Genomic DNA, 25471 nt, shown 5'->3' on the forward strand with positions numbered 1-25471 from the left:
ATCGAATGCAGAATGACTCACACTGCTGCTTGGTGATAGATCCGTGATAGAATATAATGATTTCCGGCATGATTGCTTAATGTACAAAATGATAATAGTAAAGAAGAGATCAACCTGTAATCTCGCTTTAGATCCGTAAATGCTCCTTCTCGTATGGTGATCGAAGGTGTCCATACCGAGATTGATAGAATTGCCTGATCTGTAATTCGGCTGCAACCGGATTTCCACGTCCCATAGAATCGTTGATGGTAAGGAATAATGGCTTTCCGATGTTTTCGATGCTATACACATTATTCTCTACATCCTCTGTCCAGATCAACAAAGTGGAATCTTTTGCAGTCTTTTTCCAATTGACGACATCGTATTTTAGAGAACAGCATCTTGATCCTTCATTGATGACGTAGGCATGATGCAAATAAGGCAATAGAACATCCTGTTCATGTCTAAATTTATGATGATTGGTTACCTCCAAGACATCTTTGAAACGTCGATGAACGCCTTCCATTGCTGATTTGTAGTAAACATACGGAGCATGTTTCAAGAATCGTGTTTGACCTTTATCCGTTCCATATGCCCTTTCGATGGCATCAACCGTGTTCAACAAGCTTCGGAACCAGATACCTGTCCTTGGTCTTGGATCATCGTTCACGTTTGTTCGGCTGTAGAAGAATCGTGCTCCTCCTTCAGCTGTGAATAAATCCGACGGTGATATCTTACGATCGATCATATAATCATCGTTTAAGTGAATGAATCGTTCGGTCAAGCCTGGAATGCGATAAAGGTATTGTTCGATAATGTTAGAAGTGAAGGCTGGTTGATATTTGGTTGGAATGATGGTATTTTGATCCACCCATTCAACTCTGTTAGAGGGAGGGAGTTAGCCCATAGCATGCGTGAGAATATCATCAATGTACATACCTTGGATGTGTCAAATCAAGCCAATCAGGTGGAGTTGGCGAAACGATGTATATTTTACCCGTATGCCAAGGAGCGTTATTGATCCAAGTTCGCATGGAAAATCGTAAATCTTCGTTATCACGAAATCTTCCACTGATACTTGGACCGCCGTATTGTTTGCGTAAACGAGCTTGTTCAGGAACTGAACCGTTTACCCAAGTATACACAACGCTAACATCGGAAGCCCAATCGAATGAAAGGGGTGGTTGAGAAGCGGATGATGGTTTGGCGATCGATTGATTGGTTGAGACCCATTGTCTTGAATGATCTCTTGCTCCGTTTACTATTCCGTTCAAATGAGGACGAACGAAGAATAAAAAACCAAAGCAAAACAAACAAAAGATCAAGATTGGACTCAATCGCGATCCATTTTTGCCGCCCAACATGATTGGAGGCATGATGGTAGGGTTGAAGGATGATGATAAGAAAGGCAAGTTAGATTTCATTAGATTATGTAGGGTACAATCGATGCATTATTATCATCTCTTTTGTTATTAACAAGTTATAACAACTTGTTAGTCAAAATGCGAGCCGGCGGCAGTTCGGCACCTTTGCCCGTCATTGTTGCCCGCATTAAAGACGTGTTATATCAACCCTGTTTTCGTACACTCTCATTCTATAGTTAGGGTATAAATGATCAGCATTGTTTACTCACACTCACGCCTGTTCCCCCTCACACGAGCAAGGGAACGGCTGATGCAACACAGCATAAGCCACAAGTCGCGGCACCGCACATAAGCAAACGCGTAGGAAAATAGGGATCAACCGGCGGGAAGTCAGTCAACTCGGGGCGCAACGCAACACAAAGCCTGGACACACACACACACACACACACACACACACACACACACACACACACACACACACACACACACACACACACACACACACACACACACACATACAACGATCAGAACTGAATGGATATGATATGAATTCTATTAATATACAGTTAATTTGATCTTAAGCCTTTTCTTTCTCATCTCCCGTCTCTTTCTGCTTTTGATCTTCATCAGCTTGCAAAAGAACAGCAACAGCACTTCTCTTTCTGAGCATCGGTCCAAATCGAATAAGTAAAAATGGTGCAATACCTAAAACACCTGCTAAACTTGCACAGATACTTGTTGCGATAGGAGGTGAAAGTTTCTCATAAAATTGCGTCGAAAAAAGAGGAAATGTTCCAGAACAAATATTCCTCATTAATGCTTGACATGCTATCCCACTTGCAGCATAGGTTTCATATGCATCTGCTAAATAAAGCAACGTACTAAGATAAATCTCAAAAACGCCCCAATAAAATCCTACCATTCCGATCGCTGGCACAACTGGTGAAATTGAAGCACGAGCTGTCCAACAATACAAAAATAAAGAAGCACATGTCATACATGCTGCTATCGTACACCATGTCAATCGTATTTCGGGCGGTGGTGGTAAGCCATGATTGTTTTGTTTTGCACGACGATAAATTCGTAATGAGATAGGTTGCCATGCTATACCCAAAGAAGCGCCTAAAGCCATTAAAGCCAAAAATGATGTTCGCTTTGGTTCTATCCATCCGTACGGTTCCATTGCGATCGGAATACCTTCTAATGATAAAAATACAACACCCCACAAGAATCCAACCCAAAGTGCCAAAGTTGCAACGATTGGTTCGGTAAAAAAGAAAACGCAAGGTCTTGTCATCCTTTCGATTGTCACCCAAAATTGTGACTTTGCTTGAATTGGACCTTGATAAATGTAGTGTTTGATTCCAGTTTGTTTAGTAAGTGCGTTTGCTCTTGCTTGTAATAATTTCGTATGTCTTGTTTCGGGTAAAAATACAATCACCACGACAAGTGAACCCAAAGCAACAGCTCCAAGCCACCAAAAAACCCATTGATAATTCATATCATGTACTGTCCAAGTTGAACCGGTTGATCCGATAGATTGACTTGCAAAAACACACCAAACCACAACCGCAAGTGGGATCAGTCTTTCTTCTTTTGGAAATAAGTCCGTCAAGGTTGCGGAAACCATTGTATTTCCAACTGATCCTGCAGCACCTTGAACGAATCTAGAAGCAAGGATAGCATCAATTCTCGGTACCAATGCTTGCGGTAAAAACATTGCCACATAAATGATCATCGCGATCACACATGTTGGCCTTCTTCCTGTACGTTCTGTTAATGGTGCCAAAAGAAGAGGTGCAGTTGCTAAAGGTACCAAATACGTAGTCATACCCAAAAGCCAAACCGTTTGCGAAACACCTACGCCCATCGAACCTTGAATTCGTGCAGCAGCATAAGCCGTTCCATTACATGCGGTTGAAGAATTGAATAATAAAGCACAAAGAGCAGTTGACCATTTCTTCTTTTTTGACCAATTAAATGGATGTTGAGGATCATCTTTTGACCATTCAACTTTTATTCTTTGTTCATCATCAATACTAACTTGTTCCGTCCTTGGGACGTCAATCGAACTTGAAGTATTGGTTTCCATTGGGCATCCTAAGGTTTGTTACTTGAATGTATCTATCAAGACATCATCTTTATATGATTGTGCAAAGGATGATTGAGTCACAGTAACGAATGGATATATTCGGAATTTCATTACTCGGTGCTCCGAACTGAATCCTAAACGCTAAAAATATAAAAGAGTTCAATTCTGTATGTATGTAAATAGGTACATGCAGTGTTCTAGACGAGGTGCGCAGGGTACGAAATGAAATCATTAATCTAAATTCACCGTTAGTCACCTTTTGTGTCCGTTGGGGAAAAGACCGTTGACCGCTTAATCATCCGACTTATCCTTTTCCGACAAATCCGTACGCAGCGCACTACTTTCCCCACAAAGAGTGGAACAACGGCGTTTGAATAAACACATGACAGAGAGTAACACTATATGATTGCAATAGAGAAAAAGCTAGTATGAACGTATTTACGTGGCTGAACCCAAGAAGTAAGTCGATCCGACCAATTTGGCACCTGTATTCTTTTCGTATTCGTTTACGTCAAAAGTGATTAATTCTGTCAAATATTTCAGTGCGCTTGGATTGTAACCTTCCTTTGGTTCTCTAAGGATAGAGATTGTATAACGATGTTCTGTTGGTGCAAGAACTGGTGGTGGTGTTGGAGAGATGTAAATACGAACATCTTGACCGCTATCACTTGCAGGTGTTTGACAATTTGGCGTTAAGCCCTTTTTGATCCAATGCAAGAATGTTGGATGTGTAATACCCAAAGGAACATCAGGATCGTTTATGATCACTGTATATTTATCACCTTGATCACCTTCAGGAGCTGGGAAATACACGTTTGGTTGTAAAAGTGTTTGTGTTGCGGTTAATTTGTCTCCATATGGAACAAATTTTTCATTATAATAAAGCGCAACAGTTGTTTTTGGGTCAAAGCTGTTGTAGACATCAGGAACGATGTAGGCATTTCTGATCGCTTTGTTTTCTGCCGCTAAACTTGCAGAGCTTAAAGCAATACATTTTCCATCAAATGTAGGTGTTCTGGCTTCCAAGGAGATTGGATTGGCAGCTGTTAAGCTGGAAGCTGTTGCAGCAACAAAGGCGACCAAAGCTGAGCGAGCGAAAAACATTGCGAAGAGAAAAATAAGGGTGAAGGGGTAGAGATGAATGAGGAGATGGAAAAACGATTGTGGATTGCAATTGAATGTGTTGCCTTCTTATACTCCTACTAATTCATAAGAGATCGAAGAAAAGGGTCTTCTCAAGAAAAGACACCGATATCGGAAATAGGTTATTAATATCGGAATAAATCAGAACGTTCCGTTTATGGATGGTGCAGAAAAGAGCATGTTTCATGCTAAATGACATAAAGGCTTTTACACATCCCCTCAAAGTATACTCTTTCGAAGAAAACCTTACGATATTATATGCGATTGTTCAATGTGGGATAAAAAACACACGGTGAATTCGAAGCGTATGCAAACAAACAATAGTAACGACAGCAGAACCCTAAGTCAATCATACAATTTTAGTGCATAGGAGTAGAAGCGTGAGAAAGATCGCCAAGTTGATCGAATAAAGTCAAGAACAAGTGCCAAGGAGAAAGTTAGTGTACATAAGTAGACGCTAAATAGCATGAGAAAAGGTGTTTTCTTTTGATGCACTTCATCAGTCAACGATTATGTTCGTTGTGCCTTTCCCCACAAAAATTCGCTTAAATGAGAGCAATCTATGCATGGTTACAACGAATGAAGATGTTTCTGGTTTTTCCGAAATAAAAATAAAAAAACAAGCTAGACCGGTAAATGAAAAAGTATATACATAAGGAGAAAGTGAGCTTGTGTTTATTCGTTGTGCTGATCGAAAAGGTTATCAATCTGTTCCAGTGAACGGCCTTTAGTTTCAATCATAAACTTAAAGCAAATCAACGTTGTAAATGCAATGCAAGCAGAAAAGAAAAAATATGGACCTGAAGGCGTTGCACGTAAGAAAGAAGGAGCAGTCAAAGCAACGACAAAGTTTGTTGTCCAATTTGCTAATTGTTGTCCTGCTGCAGCTTTTGAACGTAATCGGGTGGGCATCACTTCTGCCGCATAAATTCTACAAACCACAGCCCAAGTCATCGAAAAGATGGCAAGGAAAAGGTAAATGAGCACGACAACAACCCAACGTGCAGGACCTTGTGCTAAACGAACAGTGTTGTTTTCAATCGATGCAAATTTAGCAAAAAGTGATCCGATTATCAAGAAACATGCGGCCATCGAAATGCCTCCACCTACCATCATTGGCTTTCTGCCCCAACGATCAACATAGATTTGAGCGGGAATCGTTGATACGACTAGAATGATACCAGACACACCAGAAGCAAGGAAAGACGCCGTTTGAGATGAGAATAAGCTCGAGAAAACCACTGGTGCAAAGTATAAGACGACATCCACACCTGAGAGCTGTTGAGCCGACATGAGAAAGATACCCAATGCAGTTCGCTTTCTATACCTTCGATGGAATAATTCTTTATAGCTACTTGCTCCTGCCGATGAACCACGTCTTGCACTATTTCGGCAAATCCGAGCTTCTGTTATAGCAGCACGAATTTCAAGAATTTCTTTTTGTAATTGAGACTCTTGTAAAGATTGTAAGGTCTCATTACCCGATCTTGATGTAGTTTCGAAATCAGGTAAACGAATTTTGCGTAAAGTATCCAAAGCTGCTTGCTCACCATGATGTTGAGCTTGCCAACGAGGTGAAAATGGAACGAAAGCGATAATCAAAAGTGCCAATAGAGCAGAGGTTGAAGCTTGAACAATAAACGGTAAACGCCAAGATAAACTTGAACTGATCCGTTGAGTTGCATAAGTGATGAAATATCCAGTCATGATACCGATCGCGATACAAAATTGGATCATACAAGCTAATTTACCTCGAGTTTCAGATGTTGCGATTTCGATAAGATAGATTGATGCTACTGCAATCATTTGACCTGCTCCTATACCGGTGATTAAACGTGCGACGATTAAAGCAGGAAATGCAGAGCATGATGCTGAGATTGTTGCTCCGATTGTGAAGATGACTGCTCCCGTAAAGACACCAAATCTTCTTGAAATCTTATCAGCAACAAAGCCGCTACAGAGCGAACTTATAGAAGCAGATAAAAGGATTGAAGCGACAAAGAAACCATGCAAAGCAGGAGAAGGTATAAAACCAATAGTTTTATAAAATTGGTCCATCTCTGTTACCGGACCGATTGAACCCGTATCAAGACCGTACAGCAGCCCAGAAATAGAGACGATAGCTCCGATCATGATCAATCGTGCTTGTGGCGGTAATGCTTTGATGATGATGGGTCTTGCAAGCCATGAATCTCGCCATAATGACTTATTGTGTGTTTGGTTTGTTGTACTTTGGTCATCTCTTCCTAGTCGTTGTAGTTCGACTGCAGATGCCGAAGACTCTAAGACGGAAGTCGTCCTACTCATTGTGTTTGATGTATTGAATGATAAAGGGACACAGAAAGATTGTTTTCTCTTACCACCATCAGTATTTATATTAAATCAATCTTCGGTGAAATTTTTTAAAACTTTATTCCCGCGTTTCTATGCAGCAGCACGGGGCTCCGAACGGAGTCATGATGTAAAGAAGCTTAAAGCGCGAATTGCTCTCAACGGACTCCTCAACTGCACTTCATATCACGCTAATATACTAATAATAATTGAACGAGTCATGATTGAAAACGAAAGTGTGTAATAACAGAAGAGGTATATTTGCCTATCTGTTTAGATAATGGTTAGGTGATTAAATATGTTGTAAAGACAACGAAAAGGGTCTAGATATTATTTAGTTGGATTTGGAGTAGAAATCAGCTGCTTCTTTTGGTCCTGGCAAGATGTCGAAAGCGATTGGTCCAGCGACTGTGTTTTCATCAGTGATTGTCTTTGCGTCACTTGGAACGATCAAAGCGTAAGTACGTCCCCAAGTAACTTCTTTTGGCAAAGTAACTTTACCGTTGTTAATATCAGCGAATGACATTGCACCTGCACCGCCAATGAAACCGAGCTTTTGACCTTGTTGTAATTTGTCACTCTTGACCGTGACAGTTTGACCGAGCTTGGTTGGGTTTTTGGCAAATGATGCTGCGGGGAAAGCCTTGACTGGTAAAGCAGGGTTTGAGCTTGGGCAAGAAACGATCAATGGAGCGGCCAAAGAGTATGTTTGGTTAAAGTCAGTTGGTGTATCATAAGGAGATCCTGCTGGGTCAGAGAGAGCAGCGGATGATTGAACCCAAGAAGAGTGACGTGCTTCGGTTGTGAGGATAGATCCTGCAGCTGTGAGGTAAGCTGGGTTGGTAATGTTGGCAGCTGCACCCAAGTAAGCACTAACACCAACACCTTCCAACAATTGAGAAGTGGCAATGAAAGATTTTGGTCCTGTAACGCCAAAGTTGTACTTGCATTCTTTTGTTGCTTTGTCACCCAAAGCTTTTGTCAAATATGCAACGTGACTGGCTTCATGTCCACCAATCTCAACAAAACGTTCACGTATCCATGGGTGGTAACCGGCATCCTTGAATGCTTGAGCGGATGGCAAAGCATCTCTGTAGAATGCGTTTTCGAGATGTTCCAATGTCAAGGCGTAGTTGAGAATGACGGTATCGATATCAGCTTGACCTGGAGCAGCACGCTTTTCGACCTTGGCAGGGGCGGCGACAACAGCTGAAGCTGCACCGACAGCCATGAGAAGGGTGGATAGTTTAACCATGATGGGAAATTGGGGTTTTAGGGGGAGGTGTTGACGAGAAGGGGTTGAGAAAGTTGTTGATGAGGATAATAAAGACAGAGAGGGTCTTTACCAATCTTTGTTTTATATACCTTTTCACTTAAGGAGATCAAAAGCCGTTGAGTGGATGGATACTGGAAATCTCGGTCATTAACATGCTTGGAAAGAACAGAAAGAATAAATCTAGCGTAGGTAATACGCTATTTTGTTTAAAATCGAGCCATTTACGGCTTTGTACATACGGTCATATGTTGATGAACCGTGCCAGAGGAAGGGTGTGCCAAGAAGACATGACCCTAAAAAGTCACCGGAAAGAGACAGGGCATGGACCCATCTTTGTTTATCCATTTTAATTTGTAGATCATATGTTTAATCGGACGTGCAAATAGGCTTATGTTCATTGCAAGTTCTACCTATGTGGCTGTAAAAGTGCTGTTTAAATTTTAAAGTCAGAGAGGCAATCACTTCTTGCGTGATTGTGTGATGGTATGCCCATTTTTCGGTATACATATTAGAAATAAAAATGAGCCGTTTTCTGGCTTATAAAATTGATCTTTGTAGAAAGTCCGGTGAATTTAATATAGTGCTTGGCATTCTTGCCGTATCTCAAGTAGGTACAACCACGTTTGCAGGTGATCAAGATCATATGTTTATGTACTGTTTGTTGCTCGTTTAGTTCGTTTTAGAAGTAGGCCAACTGAACACCGTAAGCGGGAGCCGCGCTAAGTGAGTGAATGAGTGAGTGGTGGTGTGAGTACGCGCCAAAGTATTTATGCACAACATTTCTGCTTAAGAGAAAACAGCTGATTTTTAACCATACAAACAACGGCCCTCTCTTTTATGCATGCATGGTAATGATGATCAGATGAATAATCCTTTCGGACCTTATATCATTTTCATTTCGTATACAAGTCCATGGGGGGAATGACCTAATCATTCTTATCTGATCAACGGACGAACCGACAGTAAGAAGCGGGCTTTTAAGAGAAACGTGCTTACGTCCGAATGAAGGCTAGCTGACTAAGCAAAAGCTGATTTCCTAGCCAGAAAGATGATTATGGCTCACTGTAATCGATAAGAAGCAGCAAATGGCACGAATTAGTCGAAGAAGTCTAAAAGTCGATTGGAAAAGGTCGACTTAATGATTCTCGTAAGGATGACATTTCGTCCGCACTGCCTTTGCATCGATCTCGCTCTTTCTGCCCAAATGAAGTTACTCATTTGTTGCTTGGTGGCCGAGACGAGAGGCAAAATGCTGTCTATTAGAATGCTGTCTATCAGAATGCTGTCTATCAGAATGCTGTCCATCAGAGTGCTGACCATCAGAGTGCATGTAGTCCATAAAGTTGTTCCATTGATTTGGTAAAGAGGGGAATACTCCAAGTGAACGTGATCTGCTTACCTAATAACTCAACCTTCGTCTATACATCGGTTCGGGGAGATGTATGTATGTATCCATCATAAACGTCTGTAGTCCGTGTCAAAGTGAATGACGTATTTAGAATATTCCACTAATCGACATTACCGTCGGCATGGCAAAATGGTGAGAAGAGCACGCATTCATTCAATCACGTCCAAAAAGCGTGCGCGCTTGGTGTATCGCAAAGCATACAATTACTGCCACAATGATGCATACAATGCAAGCCATCAAATGGGAAATTCAAGCGAATACACACACTCACTCGTTCATTCATATTCGGAGAATACTGTTGTTAATAGCCTTCTTTTTAAAGGTCATAATAGCGTATATAAAGACACTAATCGGCAAACGAACATGAATAGGGCTGGGTTTTATGTGTACCTAGCGATTCGCAATTGATTCAATCAAGGGTTAAAAATAGAACTTTTGACCACATGGACCTGAAAATGAAAAAGAAAAAAGGTGCGCTGTTTAACTACCTACATTTCAAAGACGCGTCTTTCTTTTTGGTGCTATTGGGCCGCGTAACGGCGGAAAGGGTGCTTTTGCCTCGGGTTTCTTTTTGGATGGTCTTATGACACTGGCCCGATGACCATGAAATGCTTACTGTGATTGTATGCGCGCGCGTGTTTAATCTCGATTTTATTCCACGCCAAATGTCAAAAAATAAAGTGTATAGAAAACAGATTTGATGCAGGTTCACTGTGTTTATCCTCCTCTTCTTGGAGTAATTGAGGGGGGCCCTTGTGTGAACGGCATCATTGTACAAATTGCGCGTCTTTGTGCTCTTGTTTGTACACAGAAGTGGCTCCTATTGTATAGAATACCCTCTCTCTCGGCAGGAACTGAGAGGAGGCACTTGCGATTCTGTGCATTTGAATGCACTCTGATGCACACTCACTGTACTACAAGGACGTGTGACAAGTTCGTGCTGCTGCTGCTGCTATTCAATCGGCTTCTCTCGTCCAGAGCGAGCGCGTATTCGTTGCCTCGCACTGGCACAGCAAACACCAAAAAAAGAAAAAGTTCAATTTCATGCCTCTAACCCAAACGAAGGGATCTTATCTTCTCTTCATCACATCCACTCACTCCTACTTTAACACAAACGATACGACCCACTCACTAACATCGTTTCATCTTGCCAACTGGTTTGGCACGAATTGAAACAAAAGGAAAACTACATCTATTCAATCGTTCTAACAACATATTCGACAATGAATGCCCAACCAATTCAAGGATTGATGAATGGAATCGTCAACCCATCTTCAGCTCAACATCTCAGCTTTCAACGTTTGCGAAAGAGACAAAGACATAGAAAAGATGAAGAAGATCCATCAAATAACGATGCAAGTAGCGGAAGTACAGCAGATGATACATCTTCACCCGATGCAGGTCAATCTACATCTTCACACAGACATCATCGACAAAATAGAACACGAACTGGAGACCCGAATGGAACACAACAATCACTTACACCTTTAGCAAGCGATGATGGCCTTTCAAACTCGCAAAACGGAATGAACGGTCAAAGAGGAGGATTCAATCAGGACGGTCAAAGAGATGGATTCAACCACGACGGCCAAAGAGGAGGTTTCAATCAAACACAACAAAAAGCTATTCAAGAAAAAAATGCGGCTAGAGCTCATGCAGCTACGGATAAAACAGTTGGAATCGCAGTTGGTGTAGTAGTTGGAGTAATCTTTCTACTTTTTATCGGAATGACGATTTTGATGTTCTTCAGACGAAAGAGAGAAGCTGCTGAACGACAAAAGCAATTGGACGCCTCAATCGCAGCTGGCGGTTTCCGTGACTCCATGACTTCTCAAGATGAAATGAAAACTGTCAGATTGAACGGTACAAGCCAGCGATCGAGAGATGTGATGCGTGAAGCCAGAAAGACTCAATACATTTACGATAAAGATGGAAACCTGGAAGGAGAAGCAAGTGTCGGATCAGTCGGACAGGCCGGATGGAATTATGCACATTATCTTGGTGCTGGCTCATTAGTAAGTGACAATCAACCATCCAAATCACAACGACAACTCCTACCACAACAACCACCTCCTGCTTATCCACGATCACCACCATCTGATGAAGATCTTAGCTATCAACAATACTATCAACAACAAGACCAACATCAACAATACGGTCAACAAGATTATTACGATCAGAATCAGAATCATTATGCACAGCAGCTATATAGGTCTTAGTCTGGCATCAACAATCTTGTACTTGTATTCATTGTCTCTTCTCCCTTCTTTTAATTCTCTTGTCTTTTACTGCTGCATGTCCAAATGACTGCTTTGTACATTACTGCTTCCTTTTCTCCTTTTGGCCTCGCTTTGCGCATCCAGGCGATTGCGCTCTTTCCGCATTGTATATAGCGAAGATGATTTCAAATAATTGCAATCATACCATAATGTGTTCTAGTAGAGTGAGATAATGATGGCGAGAGAGAGAGAATGTTTCCCCCGGAAATGATGGGGTGCGGGAAGGTAGATGCGCGTTCCACATAATTGGCCTGAGCGTTTGACCAGAAGATTGTATAGTCTTGCTTCTTCTTGTTCCCACTCCTTACTCCCGACCTCCTCATAACTCCCGCCATCCAAATGGAGGAACAGGAAAGGAGCAGACCTGACGTCTGCGAGCTAAGGCCTCTATTATACCCTGCCTTACCGATCGATACGTCAATCAATCCAACCTCTCCAGCCGCATTGGCAAGATCGTTACGATGTGCCGAACCTTTTGAGCAACATCTTTATCTTGGCTCAACGGATGGGAATGTGTTTTGTTTTGCACAACCCGCTTTGGATGGTGCAGGACCTTCACGCTATCAGGACTTGCAACATGTTGGAACTCGCGATATTTCATCCAAACCGATCGAACGTATTGTAGTCATCTCGGCTTTGAAAGTCGCTGCTGTCTTGAGCGAATCTACAGTCACTTTTCATGAGCTACCCAGCTTCTTGCCAATTCCACAACAGGTCTTACCACACGTCAAAGGAGTGGCAGCTTTGGCATTGGATGATGAGCAGACAAACGGCAATCAAGTAGATTCGGAAGGGTTGGTGAATATGTGTATCATACGACGAAAGATGATCATGTTGGTAAAAATGAGTAAAGATACGTGGAGGATAATGAAAGAGATACCTTTACCCGGAGGAGCAACGAATGCGAAGCGATTTGGTGATTGGCTTTGTATTTCGACTACTTCCGAATATAATATCGTCAATTTACAGCAAGCAACCCTTTCTCCTGTCGGTCTTCCGATCAGTCAAACCAACGAATCTCCCTCTGCGTCAAATCGACCTTCAATCGTATCGATACCCGACCATAAAGGAAAAGGATGTGAATTTTTAATCACAAGTCATTCTGAAGATCTAACGCTTGGAGTTTTTATCGGACAAAATGGTGAACCAACTGCACGTTTAATCGAATGGCCAAGTCATCCAAGAGCTTTGGCACTTGAATATCCTTATTTGCACGCATTATTGCGAAATGATACGATCGAAGTGCATAACCTTGTTTCCATGCAAAAGGAACAGACGATTCATCTGCCGCCTCTGTTGGAACCAAGAACGCTTTCTAATGCTTCCAGTCAATTGGCCATGCGGGAAGCCTCTGCGGATGTAGGAATGGCGATCACAAAAATCGTTCTAGAAGGTGGTGGTAAGAGACGGCGGGAAGCGGCTGAAGAAACAACTTGGCAGGATTCGGTAATTGCTGAGCGGAGATCGAGTTCTCGTGTTTTGATGATCGGTAAGAATGTCATTCAAGGCATCTTTAATACCCGAACGCTTGATTCTGCAATAAAGGCAATACAGAGAGGTGCTATCGTGAGAGCAGAACGATTAGCGGAAGATGCATGGGAACAAAGAGCTGCTTATGAGACGCGAAGTTTGGAACGATTGGAGCTACTATACGTCAATCAAATGCTAGCAACAGCTTGCCTGCGATTATTGAGATTTGAAGATGCTGCAAAGTTTATAGAGCGTGGTGAATTGGACCAGAGGCTTGTTATGTCACTGTTCCCATCAATATACGATCAGGCGAACAGAGGTATCCCGGAGAACCAAGTGGACTTGTTTACCGATGTGGCTGATGAGCTAGATCAGATAGGTAATCTTGACGATTGGCCACGCAAGAATCTCATCATGAACTACTGTCCGCCATTGGATGTTGATCAGAACTCATCACTGAAGAAGCTAAACGATGCAATGACAGGACGCATACAGCGGCTTCAACGATCTTTGCTTGATTTGTACCGGTCAGATGCATCGCTATCCGATGATGATGACCTACAGGCTGTTCTAGACACTTCACATGCGTTGTTGATGGTGCGCGATAAACAAAGTGAAGCACTTTCAGAATTTCTAGGGAGTGCAAACAAGTGCAACATGGACGTGATCGAGCCATACTTGGCTGATGTTGGATGTTATGCGACACTAGCACGCATTTATGAAGATCGACAAGAGTTGTCATCAGCTTTGGAATTGCAAGTGAAATTATTGGATGGCGAGCTTATTGACCCAACATTCAATGGAACTACGCAATCCGTTGCTGCAATTCTAAGCCGTTGCGATGATGCAAAGTTGGTGCACAAATACGGAATCTGGCTAGTACAACATGACGCAGCGGCAGGTGTGAAAATCCTCACCAAAGGTCAGACTCAAGCAGGAGGTACGAGTGGACGATCAGATGATGAAATTCTCGACGAACTCAGCAGGCTGGACGATAAAGCAGCAATGGCATTTTTGGAAGCTATCGCATTGACAAGGAAACAACAAGATCCCCAAATTCACCGTCGGCTTTTCGACACACTGGTAAGCAAAGTCCGAACAGCACTAGAAGCAGGTGAAAGGGAAAGCTTGCAGCGTGTGACTGATGAATTTGTCGAGGGAGCATATGCGGAATCGTTCGTTTCGCACTTGTCCTTGCATGCTGAGACGATATCGACAGTGAAGCTAAGGCTCAAGCTGATGGCATTATTGCAGGGAAGCACTGTGCTAGATGTCGAATCAGTCGAAAACGTGCTGAGAGAGTTCCCAATCTTGGCATACGAGCAAGCGATCGTTCTCGGTAAAAAGCAAAACGACACTGCCGCTTTAGAGCTATTGGCGATCACATTACGCGATACCAATTCTGCAGAGACGTATTGCAGTCAAGATCGTAAACCTCTTTCATTGGTCGCTCTGCAAAGTATCGAGTTTGCAGAATTCAAAGTGTACACAACATTTGTTTCACGATCTTTGAAACGGAAAAGTGCATTCACCAAGACGGATCAATTGAACCTTTTAAAGACACTATTACACGTCTACATGGAAAAAGGAGTTGGAAACGAGTTTCAGATTGCTGCAACGCATTTGCTCAACACCCAAGCTATTCATTTATCACCCAAGGAAATTTTGGCTTTCGTTCCATCTCATTGGCCAGTACGTACTCTAGAAACATTTCTGTCAAGATCGATTCGACGTGAAATTCATCGTGCAAACGAAGGTCATATTCAACGTTCGATGGCATTAGCACAAAATCTCGAAGTTGCTGAAACATTATGGTCTAAACGTAGAGGGTTGGGAGGCGTGATTGAAGATGGTCCTGCTGATTCTGATGAAGCGGAAGATGACCTTGGTCGTGCATTGGTGGAAAAAGCGGAAGCACAAGAGAAACTGCAAGGGACAGAAGCGGATGATTATTATAGAAGCGATCTGAAGAAGTGATTTAATGCCCCATGTACTTCCTGTACGGCACAGCCCTTTCACTGCTTTGCTATTCGCATGTATACCCTTGGGGCTTCCTTGCCTTTCATAGAATGCAACCAAGCTTCATTATCATCTGTGAGACTTGGAGAAAGGCCGTCAAATAGGCACCATTGGCTTCTTTTTGATCCAAGCTAGTACAACCACCCATATGATGCTTCATTGCAAAATGTATTGCTTTATCGGACTCATTCTCTCCATGATTGGATTGATTGCATGCGTGGAACTCTTTTCGGGAGAGGAGCACCGCTATGGACAAGAGTCTGAACAAACTTTCCGATTATTGAGAAAACAAACAGAAGGAGTTACCTTGCAGAGCAGTATTCAACGACGCAACCTTAGCAATTGTAAGCGTTACGGACTCAGTTCGGACGAATGCGATGAAGGTCATGGAAAGGCGCCCAAACCTCTTCGATTTGCTCGATCATCGTAAGCCTTGGCATCTTGACAAAAGACCTCAAGCCACGGAGTGTCATCTCTCCGAAGGAAATTGTTTGTCTTGACAAAATTTATCCTCCGAGCATTTATCATACAGGCCTTCAAAGAGCAGTGTACTTTCTCGGCAGTTTTGTATAGCATCCTTGAAATCACACTGCTTTTTCGGATGTTTGGTATACTGTACATCTTTTCAGCCTCTATGTAACTTCCGTTTAAGAAACTATAATCTCGACAAAATCCTTTTCCCGTCCGATAGCCTCCGTAATGCGGCGATACGAAGGCTCTGCATCATCATCCCCGTAGCGCAGCAACCATCTTGACAAATTAATTGACCGATGCTGATGGCCGGACAAGAGCCTTTCGTTTTATGTAAAAGTATCAAATGGTTTGAAATATTGAAAGGTATATAAGTGGCCATTTTTCCTCTTTTTGACTTCCCACTTTCATCATCAAAACATTTCTCTTCCATACATTCAAAATGAAGTTGACCTTCGTCTTTGCAGCAGTAGCTTTCTGTGTCGGTTCAACATCCGTCTTGGCTAGTCCAACGATCGGTTTGGCAGCGGAAAAACGTGACATGAGTACAACAGGTGTCACAATCATGGCTGCTAACTTGGTCGAACGCCGTGACGTGAATGATGAAAGCGCTGGTCAAGCACAAGAAGTCGGTCTCGTCAAGCGTGGCAGACACAAGCATGGCCGTCATGGTCGTGGCCGCAAGGGTGGTATGATGATGGGTCCTCCTCCTGGTGCTATGGCCGGTGGTGGCGGTATGGGCGGTGGGATGGCTGGCGGTATGCCCGATATGTCTGCTGGCCAATAGGCTTCTCAAAGAAGTCCAAGCCTTTCTCTCGCTTCTTGTTCAGAGCGGTGTTTGTTATGACTTTCCTCTCTTTGTTTCTTCGTACCACCTAAAGGCGCTGGCCGTCTACTATCTTAATATAATTCTTCCACCAACCGTGAAAAGAGTGACCACGTTATAGCCTCTTGCGTAAATAATTACCGCTCTTCCATTTTTCTGTCTTGACAAAATCCAATTTCTCAATTGCTTGAGCTGAAATATGCAAAATGGCGTCTAGTGGCTGTGAAAATTCAAAGCTGATCATAAGAAAAAGCGTGCTCGAGAGGAAGCCATATTGCTTGATCGCAGCGGATGAAGAGATCGCCGAAGTGTCAAACTGCCCGCTACCCTACATTCAGCCTCAGCATCGCATCTATATTTGCGTTTTTCATCCTTCATTTGCGCCCCGTCATCAATGCATCTCTTCATTTTCCAAGTCAGGCCAGCGATATAAAAGCAGCTTTTCTTTGTTAAGTTCAAACCCCCTTACCTTCATACGCTGTTCTCCCTTCAATCTTTTTCAGCAGAGATGAAGTTGGTGTTATTTGTCGTAGCAGTAACCTTTGTCATCGGATCTTCCTCCGTTTTAACAAAGCCTTTCAATGATGCTCAAGATTCAGAAGGCATGGCATTGACCAAGCGTATTGTATACGTTACAGGACGAAGCCTACGTAGTAATGCTGCTCTGGACAATGTTGGTGCAAGTAAAAGAAACAGTGATGAATTCGAAGAAGTTGGTCTTGTCAAACGTACAAGACATAAACATCGCCATCACCATCGCCATCATCATGGTCATCACGGTCATAAATCCAAGGGAATGGCGGCAATGCCTCCAGCTGCGGCAATGGGCGGTGGTGCTGCTGCAGGTGGAATGGCAGCCGGTGCTCCTGATATGGCCGCCTCTGGAGCTGCTGATGCTGGCGCTGGAGCAGCTGATGCCGGAGCTTCTGATATGTCTGCCGCTCAATAAACCTCACAAGTATCTCTTTTCTTCCTTTCTATACGTCTTTACTCGCTGGTCGCCTTTCTCTAATATGATTTGTAACCCACCATGATATTGAACTTTGTTAAGACGTTCACAAGCATTAGTCATACTGTTGTGTCTTTTTGCGTACACACAATGACTGAACGATACTTTCTTATGGAAGGCTCTATCTTGACAAAGTACTGATCGAACGCACAAGAGCGAAGCATACACAGAAAGCATAGCCTCTCCATCCTGCTCCGGGGGCGCACATCCCCGATGTACTTCATTGCAGCATGTGCCACGACATGAATCGGGGTTTTAAGTATCGAAGGCATCACTATCCCCGTATCCGAAGAAATTTTATCTCATGATTGCAAGTGATATCCCACACCTTATTACACAGTTCCGTATTTAGCACATCCATCATTAAATTTAAGTATCAAAATGAAGTCGACTTTCTTATCTATCGCAGTAGCCTTTCTCTCGGCATCTACTTCAATTTTGGCAAGTCCGGTACTCATTGACATGGACGAAAGCAATATGGCTTTAGCAAAACGTGTAGTTGGTACAACATGTAAACCCAGACCAGGAGTGAGCTGTCTTGCTCGCCGAGATATCAATGAAGCTACTTTTCAAGAAGTTGGTCTTTTCAAACGTACGGGTAGACACGTTCATCATATTCCTGGTCATCATGGTCATGTTGGCCATCACGGCAAGCACAGCAAGAAGATGACGATGGCCTCACCTGCTGCTGTGAGCGGTGCAGACGTTGCTGCCGTCTGAGGAAGGCGGATTAGGCATATCTACTACATACTTCTCTTATCTTTATCCAATGTCAAAGGCGCTGGTCGTCTTTTTCCTGAATAGTGAACTTAGAACTTATTTAAATTCTTAAGATTATACATGTTGCTGATCGTAAGTCAAAACAGAGTCCATAAGCACTTGAGCTCCGATTGCACAATCTTCTGGAGAGGTATATTCCTCGGGATGATGGGATAGTCCATTCTTTGAAGGTACAAAAATCATGGCGGTTGGACATCTGATCGAAGCTGCACAACTATCATGACCTGCTCCACTGATGATTGGCATGATTTCCTCTGGTTTAACATACCTTTCTGCTGCTTGTTGAATTGCAGAATGACAATTTGCGTTAAACTTTACAGCTGTGCTTGCGAAAGAGATCTTCCAATCCATCTTTGTTCCCCGTTCACTTTCTTCTTTGCATATCCTTTCTGCTTCACGTTCTATTTCAAACAGGATTGCCTCTAAGCTTGCATCATTTTTGTGTCGAACATCTAAGGTGAAAGTCACCTTTCCAGGGCAAGTGTTAACGCTTGATGGGAAGACAGACAATAACCCCGTTGATGCTAGCCCACCTTGTTTGCGTGCATATTTTTTACTCATAACAATAATTTTTGCGGCTGACTGCATCGCATCAGCACGGTCTTCGAATGGTGTTGATCCTGTATGACATTCTCTTCCGTTTATTGTTACTTGAATCCATTTGTACGCTTGCCCACCTTGCACAACTCCAACTTTTCCATTTGCTCGCTCCAGAATTGGACCTTGTTCGATGTGTAGTTCAAAGTGTGCTGCTAATGGCATTGCAGTATGATGTGCTTTCATCTTTCCCAGATAACCGGACCGCTCAAGTTCCTGGCCCATTGTTGTCTTTTTGTCATGCACATCGATCAATGAATGCGCTTCTTCTTCTGACAATTGTCCTGACCAGACACTAGAACCGCACATAGATTTGGAAAACCTTGCACCCTCTTCATTCGTCCAATTGATCAATGCGATCGGACCATTTGTTTGAACATTGTGATCGTGCATCGTTCTCATTGCTTCAACGGCTGCCATGATTCCCAAGATGCCATCATACCTGCCTCCCATTGGCTGAGTATCTAAATGAGAACCCATTGCAACAGGTAAAGCCTTATTTGCTTTTGATCCTGGTCTGATGAAAAACATATTTCCCATTGAGTCAACCTTTAATGTACAACCAACTTTTTCCATTTCCTTTTCAAGCCATTTACGAACGGCTATATCATCATCGTTCAGCGTCAATCTTGCCATTCCGGTTTCATCGGATCGTTGTCCGTATCGATGTGCTGCACCATACTTTTCACACGTTTCATGAAGTGTTTTATGGAATCGATCAGCATTGATTTTTGGGATACGGGATGATTCAGAAGCTGTAGCAAATGATCTCAGCTGTAATTGAGAGATTGGTAAACATTTTGTCCTTGCAACATTTCTGACGAAAACCTTCATCTTGCGCCTGCTCCAATGGTAGATGATGAAGTTGTGAAGCAAGACTGTATGCGCATGAGTCAGGAACCAAATCTTAAAATCAGCCAACGGTTTTCCGAGCTAGAGTCATCAACGTGGGGTAACATTTCCGAACGCAGGCTTAAGATAAAGCAAGCTAAACCTCATACACAATTTCAAATAAGACAAGATCTATTAAAGGGTCAATAAGAGATGGATACAGGAAACAATGAGAAAAGCTCTACTTCTTGAGGTACTTTGGAATGAATTCCTCAATTGGTTCAGTAGGACGACCGATCAAAATGGACAAATCCTTACTTTCAGTATACAAACTTTGATCTTTTTCGGCATAATAATCTGCATCAGCAAAGATGTTTGCAAATCCTTCAGGAATTCCGTTCTTTGTCAAGACTTGAACGTAATCATCTTTTGGAAGTGATTGATGTTTAAGCTCGTATCCTAACGATTTTGATGCGATTGCTGTGAATTCGCTCAAGGTGTATGCTTTATCACCTCCAAGTTCGTATGCAACTTTGGTGGGCTTGAATGAAGGTCGAAGGACTGCTGCTGCCGCCGCTGCGTAATCAGCACGAGAAGCGTATGAGAACTTAGCATCACCTGCAGCAGAGAAATGTGTATGGGTATGTGGCCAGCCAGCAGCTGATTGAAAGACATTTTCCGTGTACCAGCCATTACGCAAGAGGACATACTGCAATCCAACTGTTTTGAGGTATGCTTCTGTTGCTTGATGATCTTGGGCTAAGATGAGTTTGATGCGATCAGCATTGAGGATACTCGTGTAAGCTAAGATTTTCACTCCTGCCTTTTTAGCACCATCAATCACATTCTTGTGTTGTTGAACACGTTCTGCACCAATTCCAGTATTTGAAGAAATCAAAAGAACCTTGTCTTGTCCTTGTAATGTTTTAGCCCATTGTTCAGAATTCTCTGTGTAGTCAGCTTTGACAACTTTTACACCTGCAGATGTCCATTCTTTTGGAACTTTTGCTGGATCACGAACACCAACTGTGATTTGGATATCTTTGCTTTCTGATCCTTTCAATAAATCTTCAACGGTCAATGAACCCAATTGACTGGTAGCAGCTGTGACGAAAACGTTTGAAACCATTTTGAGGAGTAGTATGCTGGGGATAAGTGTATTCGGTAGAAGTGATTGCGATTGATGAGGATTTGTTAGACATCAACTTGATCAAATGGTGTCTATTTATACCTTTCCGACGGCATTTCTGATAATACTTTGGTCAGGAAAATGTATGGTCACGCAATGCTGGCTTCTTTTGACAGCATACAATAGACCGGCGTTAAGGGCTCCTTAAACCCGAAATTATCAAGCGGGCCAAAAAATGCAAAGTACGGCGCTAAGCATTTCTGTGGCTTGCACTGCGTATAGCAAGGCGTAGACCGGATATAGGCGGATGTGCCCGCTTTTGATAAGGCCGTAAAAACAAAAATAATGACGGTCAATTTTACGCATTTAAGCGTCACAACCACCAACATCATTCAGCAATGGCTTATATCTCACATAATATCTACACGTAATCCCAATAGTCTATAAGGCTTAAGTAGAGTAACTTTCACTTTTCAAGCAGCGGTGATCTTTTTGGAAGAGCCATTCTCGCTGTTGGGTGTGTCCGTTGGTGACTCGCTACCGTCTGAAGCAGGCTTATTGTTCTCAATGTGTGATACTTTTTCTTGAACTTGATGATCGTGTTGTAGGACTGCATCCTGATCGGGCGTTCCACGTTGACCTTGCAAATATGCAAGAATACCCTTGAACACCAAACGTATCGCTGGAAATCCTTCAACCAGAGGATAGATACCAACAGCAAAGAATGCCAAGAACGACCAGATACCCGAAACGACGATCCAACCAGTAAAGAAAGATTTTGTGAAAACGTAATCACGATAAAGTGACAATGGCCAGATCAACATAAATACCACAAAAATGATCGTTGTTAAAACACCGGCGATAATCAACCACTTTTTCAAGTATTTGTCTTGGAATCGTTCATCGTTCTCGATCGCAGCTACTTCTTTTTCTTCTGTTGTATCACCACGATGATGGTTGCGTAAAGATGACCAATCGAAGTATTGTGGGGTGAACAGGCTACCGATTGTGCATAACAAGATACCAGTACCTATGCAAGTTGTATAAACGTAGAGATCCACTTCTGTATCCTTGAGTGCGGTCAATGAAATCTCTCCCACCAACCTCTTGGCAAGGGAGAACCAAACAGCCAAACCAGCCCCAAATCCAACCCAAATACCAGGGAATACTGCCCATGTAGGCAAACGATCACCAAAGAAGCTGAATGTTAAAGCAGGAAGACTTCCGGTACTCGCAACCCCGACGATATTATACAAGAAACCCAAATCGACATTTACGCCATGCAATAAACTTGCAAAAGCTGCCATGAACAAAGCAAATCCAACAACAGCCCATTGTTGAACACGTAAAATTTGATTTGGTGTTGCTTTTGTGTTGATATAAGAAGAATAAAGATCATATCCCGAAATACTCGAAACGGCAATCAATTGAGCGGAAATTGCACTTGTTGAACTCATAAACATGAGCAATAAAACACCTGCGCTACCACCTTTACCTAAAAGTGCTTGTGCTGCATAAGGTAATGCTAAACCTGCCGAAACTTCTGTTTCGCTCATTCGGTTTGGATATGTAGGAAAATGTGGTGAAGTTTGCTCTAATGCCAAAGCTACCAAACCTGCCGTTGTGGCCAAAGTCCATGGGATTGAAAACCAAGAAAGCGATCCGATAATATAGCCTGGTACTGCTGCTGATGGATTTGCAGCAATACCTTTTTGATGTGCAGAAGCATCGTTGATGAAAGTTGCAGTGTATTCCAAAAACGAAAGCCAACCGAATTTGATTGATCCTAAACTCTTGACCGTGACCCAACTTCCGGCATAATTTGAGGATGGATTGCGCTCTGCTGCCAATGTTAATAGGTCATACATTCTTGATGGTGAGCCGATCTCCTTCCCTGTTGCATAAGTAACAAAGAAGAAGACAAAAAGAATAATAAAGATGACCAACGTGTGAAGATAATCTGCCAAGATTGTTGAACGAAGACCGCCTTGTAGGGTATAAGCAGCAACAGCGACTGGCAATAAGAATAGGGATGCATAAACGTTTACTCCCGTGATACTATTGATTGAAGCTGCCGAGCCAACTAAAATGGAACTGACGACCAAGATATTCGTAGCCAAAGCGAAGAACAAGAATGTCAAATGACCTAAAGTACCATATCTGATTTTTAGCAACTCCAAGTGCGTATGCAAATGCGGAGCTCTACGTTTCAATTGAACGGCAAACAAGCTGAACAAAGCAACTTGACTCATATTACCACCTCCATAAACCAAAGCACCTGCTAAACCTTGTTGATAAGCAGTTGTGACGGAAGATAGTAGGGTTACTGACCAACACCATGCACTGACCGCACCGGCTGCTGTTAAACCGACACCCAAAGATCGAGATGCAACGGAATATTCACTTGAGGATTGTGCCAATCCACCAAACTTTCGTAAAGATTGTGATAGACCTACGACGACGATAGCAAAAAATGCTCCGAGCCCGATAATAACACCATATCCAGCGCCTTGGCTAAGAGGCGGAGCAGGTGAAGACATTTTGGATGAAGAGGGAGGAGAGATGAAAGATAAAAGAATGACAATGGTGGGAGAAGAACTGGGGAAGATTAGGAAGTGTCGGCTAGATTTATGTACAATTTCAGAGTGCCAAGAAGATCACTTGCTGAAATTCCTATTGTTCAACGGTCTTTGCAAATGCAAGACGGAGTTCTTAGCGTATCTTCAACGCATCATCGAATGTCAAAATTGCGCAATAGAACAAACAAACGCTAAAAGACAGTCTACAGGAAGATTTGCTTAAATCTCTTGATTGACGTTTTCACATTACATAGCTTTTTGTATGCATCATTCATTAATTGTATTAGATGATAACTTATGTCTACATTGTGGCTTATCACGACAGAATGTATCTAAGTATACCAAGTTGGGGTTGGCCAACCGTCTTCTTTGGGACCCAAAAGAGCAAATCGTCCCACTTCTGCACGTTTATGAGCAATTGGGTCATGCAAAGTATGCGTACGAAGATCCCGATAAGCAACATCATAACCATATTTGGCAGCAATACTTCTTGCACCTTGTAGCTCAAATACACGATTAGTGATATCCAAACCAACGTCAGCAATCACAACTTTTGATGCAGCAACATGAACGGCAAAATTTGCTCGTTGTTCAGCAGTAATTGTCGTACGATCCTTTACGTGTAAAATCGAACTTGCTTCTTCGATCACTTTTTCAATTTGTGCTTCACTTGCCCATAAGCGGGCTTGTAAGGTACCATAACCTTCTTGAATATAAAATTCATCAGTTCCACGTTGAACGGGCTCACCTGCAAATGGCCATGCACGTGTGTTTGCTTTTGTGTATACCAAGCCACGGGAAAGAGCGCCTTGGGTGATACCCAGGTAGAAAGAAGTGAACACCAGTTGAATGGTAGGAAGGTTAAGGGTATTGTATGGGCCCAAAGGAACGAATTCATGCTTTTCATTGAAGCCTAAAGCATCTGACCAAGGTGCTTCAACGTGAGATATTGTCACTCCTCCTGATTGAGTTCCACGCATTCCCAAAACATCAACCCATTCATCACCATACACAATGCCAGCCTGTTTGCTTAAAACGGGCGCAAAGATATGAGGTGCATCAGGAGCAACTATTCCATCTGGACCAGCAAGAGTACCTTCCAAAATGGTAACATCGCTCACCTTACTTCCAGTGCTGAATGTCTTTTTTCCGTTGCATACCAATTTTGAAGGATCGCTTGGATGCTGAGTGACGATTAAATCTGAATCACGAGGGTTCACTGCACCTCCGATAAAATAGTTATTCTTTGTGATCCATTCATCGATTCGTTTACGTTGCTCGTCCGTTCCCACTAAAGCCGATGCCCAAAACCATAAATAATGATATCCCAATAATTGGGCCAAGCTTCCATCACCTTGGGCGACTAAACGAATAACATGATATGCTTCACGCCACTGCAAGCCACCACCGCCGACAGAAGTAGGACCGAGTAAAGTTACCAAGCCTGCATCTTTCAGCAATTGTACTTGTCTATAAGGTACTACGTTTCCACGATCACGTACGGCTTCATCTTGGTGTAATAAATCGGCAACTTGTTTAGCACGCTGGAAGAATTCTTCCCTCGTTTTTGGACGGGATTCGAATGTTGGATATTGAATTAGTTCAGGATCAGGTTGAATTCTGTTTGATCCTGGCTTCACGCTAGCAGGAGCGCTTCCGTTTGTTGTAGTGGCAGTCGGAGCCATGATTAGTGAGAGGGAATAAGATGGTGACGAAGAACATCATGTTCGGATCCACCTGACATTATTTATGCTTCAACCTGTCTGCATAGTAGTACCATTATGCTTCTTTACTGGTATCATATTGCTTAATTCTCATATGTCCGTGCGAATGAAGATGATGGCTTTAAATGACGTTTGTCATATTATCGGATCACGCCATCCCAACC

At 42.7% G+C, this 25471-nt stretch overlaps 14 protein-coding genes across 14 annotated transcripts; 5 read left to right on the forward strand and 9 right to left on the reverse strand.

The window, feature by feature from the left end:
* Nucleotides 1-127: 127 nt before the first annotated feature.
* FA14DRAFT_191221 (uncharacterized protein) lies at nucleotides 128-1355 on the reverse strand (the record flags this gene model as incomplete). Its single annotated transcript, XM_025501850.1, has 2 exons — nucleotides 128-860; nucleotides 919-1355. The coding sequence occupies 2 exons, from the start codon at nucleotides 1353-1355 to the stop codon at nucleotides 128-130; spliced, it is 1170 nt and encodes a 389-aa protein (XP_025354440.1).
* Nucleotides 1356-1862: 507 nt separating this feature from the next.
* FA14DRAFT_136751 (MFS general substrate transporter) lies at nucleotides 1863-3502 on the reverse strand. The gene has a single exon (XM_025497026.1). The coding sequence runs from the start codon at nucleotides 3433-3435 to the stop codon at nucleotides 1921-1923; it is 1515 nt and encodes a 504-aa protein (XP_025354441.1). The 5' UTR covers nucleotides 3436-3502; the 3' UTR covers nucleotides 1863-1920.
* Nucleotides 3503-3831: 329 nt separating this feature from the next.
* Nucleotides 3832-4751, reverse strand: FA14DRAFT_161651 (PEBP-like protein). Its single transcript, XM_025499217.1, has one exon. It carries the CDS (start codon nucleotides 4537-4539, stop codon nucleotides 3874-3876), a length of 666 nt encoding a protein of 221 aa, XP_025354442.1. The 5' UTR covers nucleotides 4540-4751; the 3' UTR covers nucleotides 3832-3873.
* Nucleotides 4752-4911: 160 nt separating this feature from the next.
* FA14DRAFT_161652 (general substrate transporter) lies at nucleotides 4912-7018 on the reverse strand. Its single transcript, XM_025499218.1, has one exon. The coding sequence runs from the start codon at nucleotides 6883-6885 to the stop codon at nucleotides 5254-5256; it is 1632 nt and encodes a 543-aa protein (XP_025354443.1). The 5' UTR covers nucleotides 6886-7018; the 3' UTR covers nucleotides 4912-5253.
* A 225-nt stretch (nucleotides 7019-7243) lies between these two features.
* FA14DRAFT_165230 (uncharacterized protein) lies at nucleotides 7244-8140 on the reverse strand (the record flags this gene model as incomplete). Its single annotated transcript, XM_025499944.1, has 1 exon — nucleotides 7244-8140. The coding sequence occupies one exon, from the start codon at nucleotides 8138-8140 to the stop codon at nucleotides 7244-7246; it is 897 nt and encodes a 298-aa protein (XP_025354444.1).
* Nucleotides 8141-10816: 2676 nt separating this feature from the next.
* On the forward strand, nucleotides 10817-11812 carry FA14DRAFT_156807 (uncharacterized protein; the record flags this gene model as incomplete). The annotated part of the gene is made up of 1 exon (XM_025497857.1): nucleotides 10817-11812. One exon carries the CDS (start codon nucleotides 10817-10819, stop codon nucleotides 11810-11812), a length of 996 nt encoding a protein of 331 aa, XP_025354445.1.
* Nucleotides 11813-12189: 377 nt separating this feature from the next.
* FA14DRAFT_69474 (uncharacterized protein) lies at nucleotides 12190-15414 on the forward strand. Its single transcript, XM_025502712.1, has one exon. It carries the CDS (start codon nucleotides 12212-12214, stop codon nucleotides 15317-15319), a length of 3108 nt encoding a protein of 1035 aa, XP_025354446.1. The 5' UTR covers nucleotides 12190-12211; the 3' UTR covers nucleotides 15320-15414.
* An 860-nt stretch (nucleotides 15415-16274) lies between these two features.
* Nucleotides 16275-16619, forward strand: FA14DRAFT_156809 (uncharacterized protein; the record flags this gene model as incomplete). Its single annotated transcript, XM_025497858.1, has 1 exon — nucleotides 16275-16619. The coding sequence occupies one exon, from the start codon at nucleotides 16275-16277 to the stop codon at nucleotides 16617-16619; it is 345 nt and encodes a 114-aa protein (XP_025354447.1).
* A 441-nt stretch (nucleotides 16620-17060) lies between these two features.
* Nucleotides 17061-17607, forward strand: FA14DRAFT_185498 (uncharacterized protein; the record flags this gene model as incomplete). The annotated part of the gene is made up of 1 exon (XM_025501458.1): nucleotides 17061-17607. Exon 1 carries the CDS (start codon nucleotides 17167-17169, stop codon nucleotides 17605-17607), a length of 441 nt encoding a protein of 146 aa, XP_025354448.1. The 5' UTR covers nucleotides 17061-17166.
* Nucleotides 17608-18048: 441 nt separating this feature from the next.
* FA14DRAFT_180774 (uncharacterized protein) lies at nucleotides 18049-18387 on the forward strand (the record flags this gene model as incomplete). Its single annotated transcript, XM_025501036.1, has 1 exon — nucleotides 18049-18387. One exon carries the CDS (start codon nucleotides 18049-18051, stop codon nucleotides 18385-18387), a length of 339 nt encoding a protein of 112 aa, XP_025354449.1.
* Nucleotides 18286-19914, reverse strand: FA14DRAFT_161655 (amidase). Its single transcript, XM_025499219.1, has one exon. The coding sequence runs from the start codon at nucleotides 19876-19878 to the stop codon at nucleotides 18502-18504; it is 1377 nt and encodes a 458-aa protein (XP_025354450.1). The 5' UTR covers nucleotides 19879-19914; the 3' UTR covers nucleotides 18286-18501.
* Nucleotides 19915-19972: 58 nt separating this feature from the next.
* On the reverse strand, nucleotides 19973-21132 carry FA14DRAFT_173856 (NmrA family protein). The gene has a single exon (XM_025500501.1). The coding sequence runs from the start codon at nucleotides 21002-21004 to the stop codon at nucleotides 20117-20119; it is 888 nt and encodes a 295-aa protein (XP_025354451.1). The 5' UTR covers nucleotides 21005-21132; the 3' UTR covers nucleotides 19973-20116.
* A 257-nt stretch (nucleotides 21133-21389) lies between these two features.
* On the reverse strand, nucleotides 21390-23847 carry FA14DRAFT_161656 (putative DUR3-urea permease). The gene has a single exon (XM_025499220.1). The coding sequence runs from the start codon at nucleotides 23542-23544 to the stop codon at nucleotides 21478-21480; it is 2067 nt and encodes a 688-aa protein (XP_025354452.1). The 5' UTR covers nucleotides 23545-23847; the 3' UTR covers nucleotides 21390-21477.
* FA14DRAFT_161657 (acyl-CoA dehydrogenase NM domain-like protein) lies at nucleotides 23846-25419 on the reverse strand. The gene has a single exon (XM_025499221.1). The coding sequence runs from the start codon at nucleotides 25266-25268 to the stop codon at nucleotides 23916-23918; it is 1353 nt and encodes a 450-aa protein (XP_025354453.1). The 5' UTR covers nucleotides 25269-25419; the 3' UTR covers nucleotides 23846-23915.
* Between the last annotated feature and the right edge of the window lie 52 nt (nucleotides 25420-25471).

The sequence above is a fragment of the Meira miltonrushii genome (genome assembly GCF_003144205.1).
Source record: "Meira miltonrushii strain MCA 3882 unplaced genomic scaffold FA14scaffold_3, whole genome shotgun sequence".
In the NCBI taxonomy this organism is placed as follows: domain Eukaryota; kingdom Fungi; phylum Basidiomycota; class Exobasidiomycetes; order Exobasidiales; family Brachybasidiaceae; genus Meira; species Meira miltonrushii.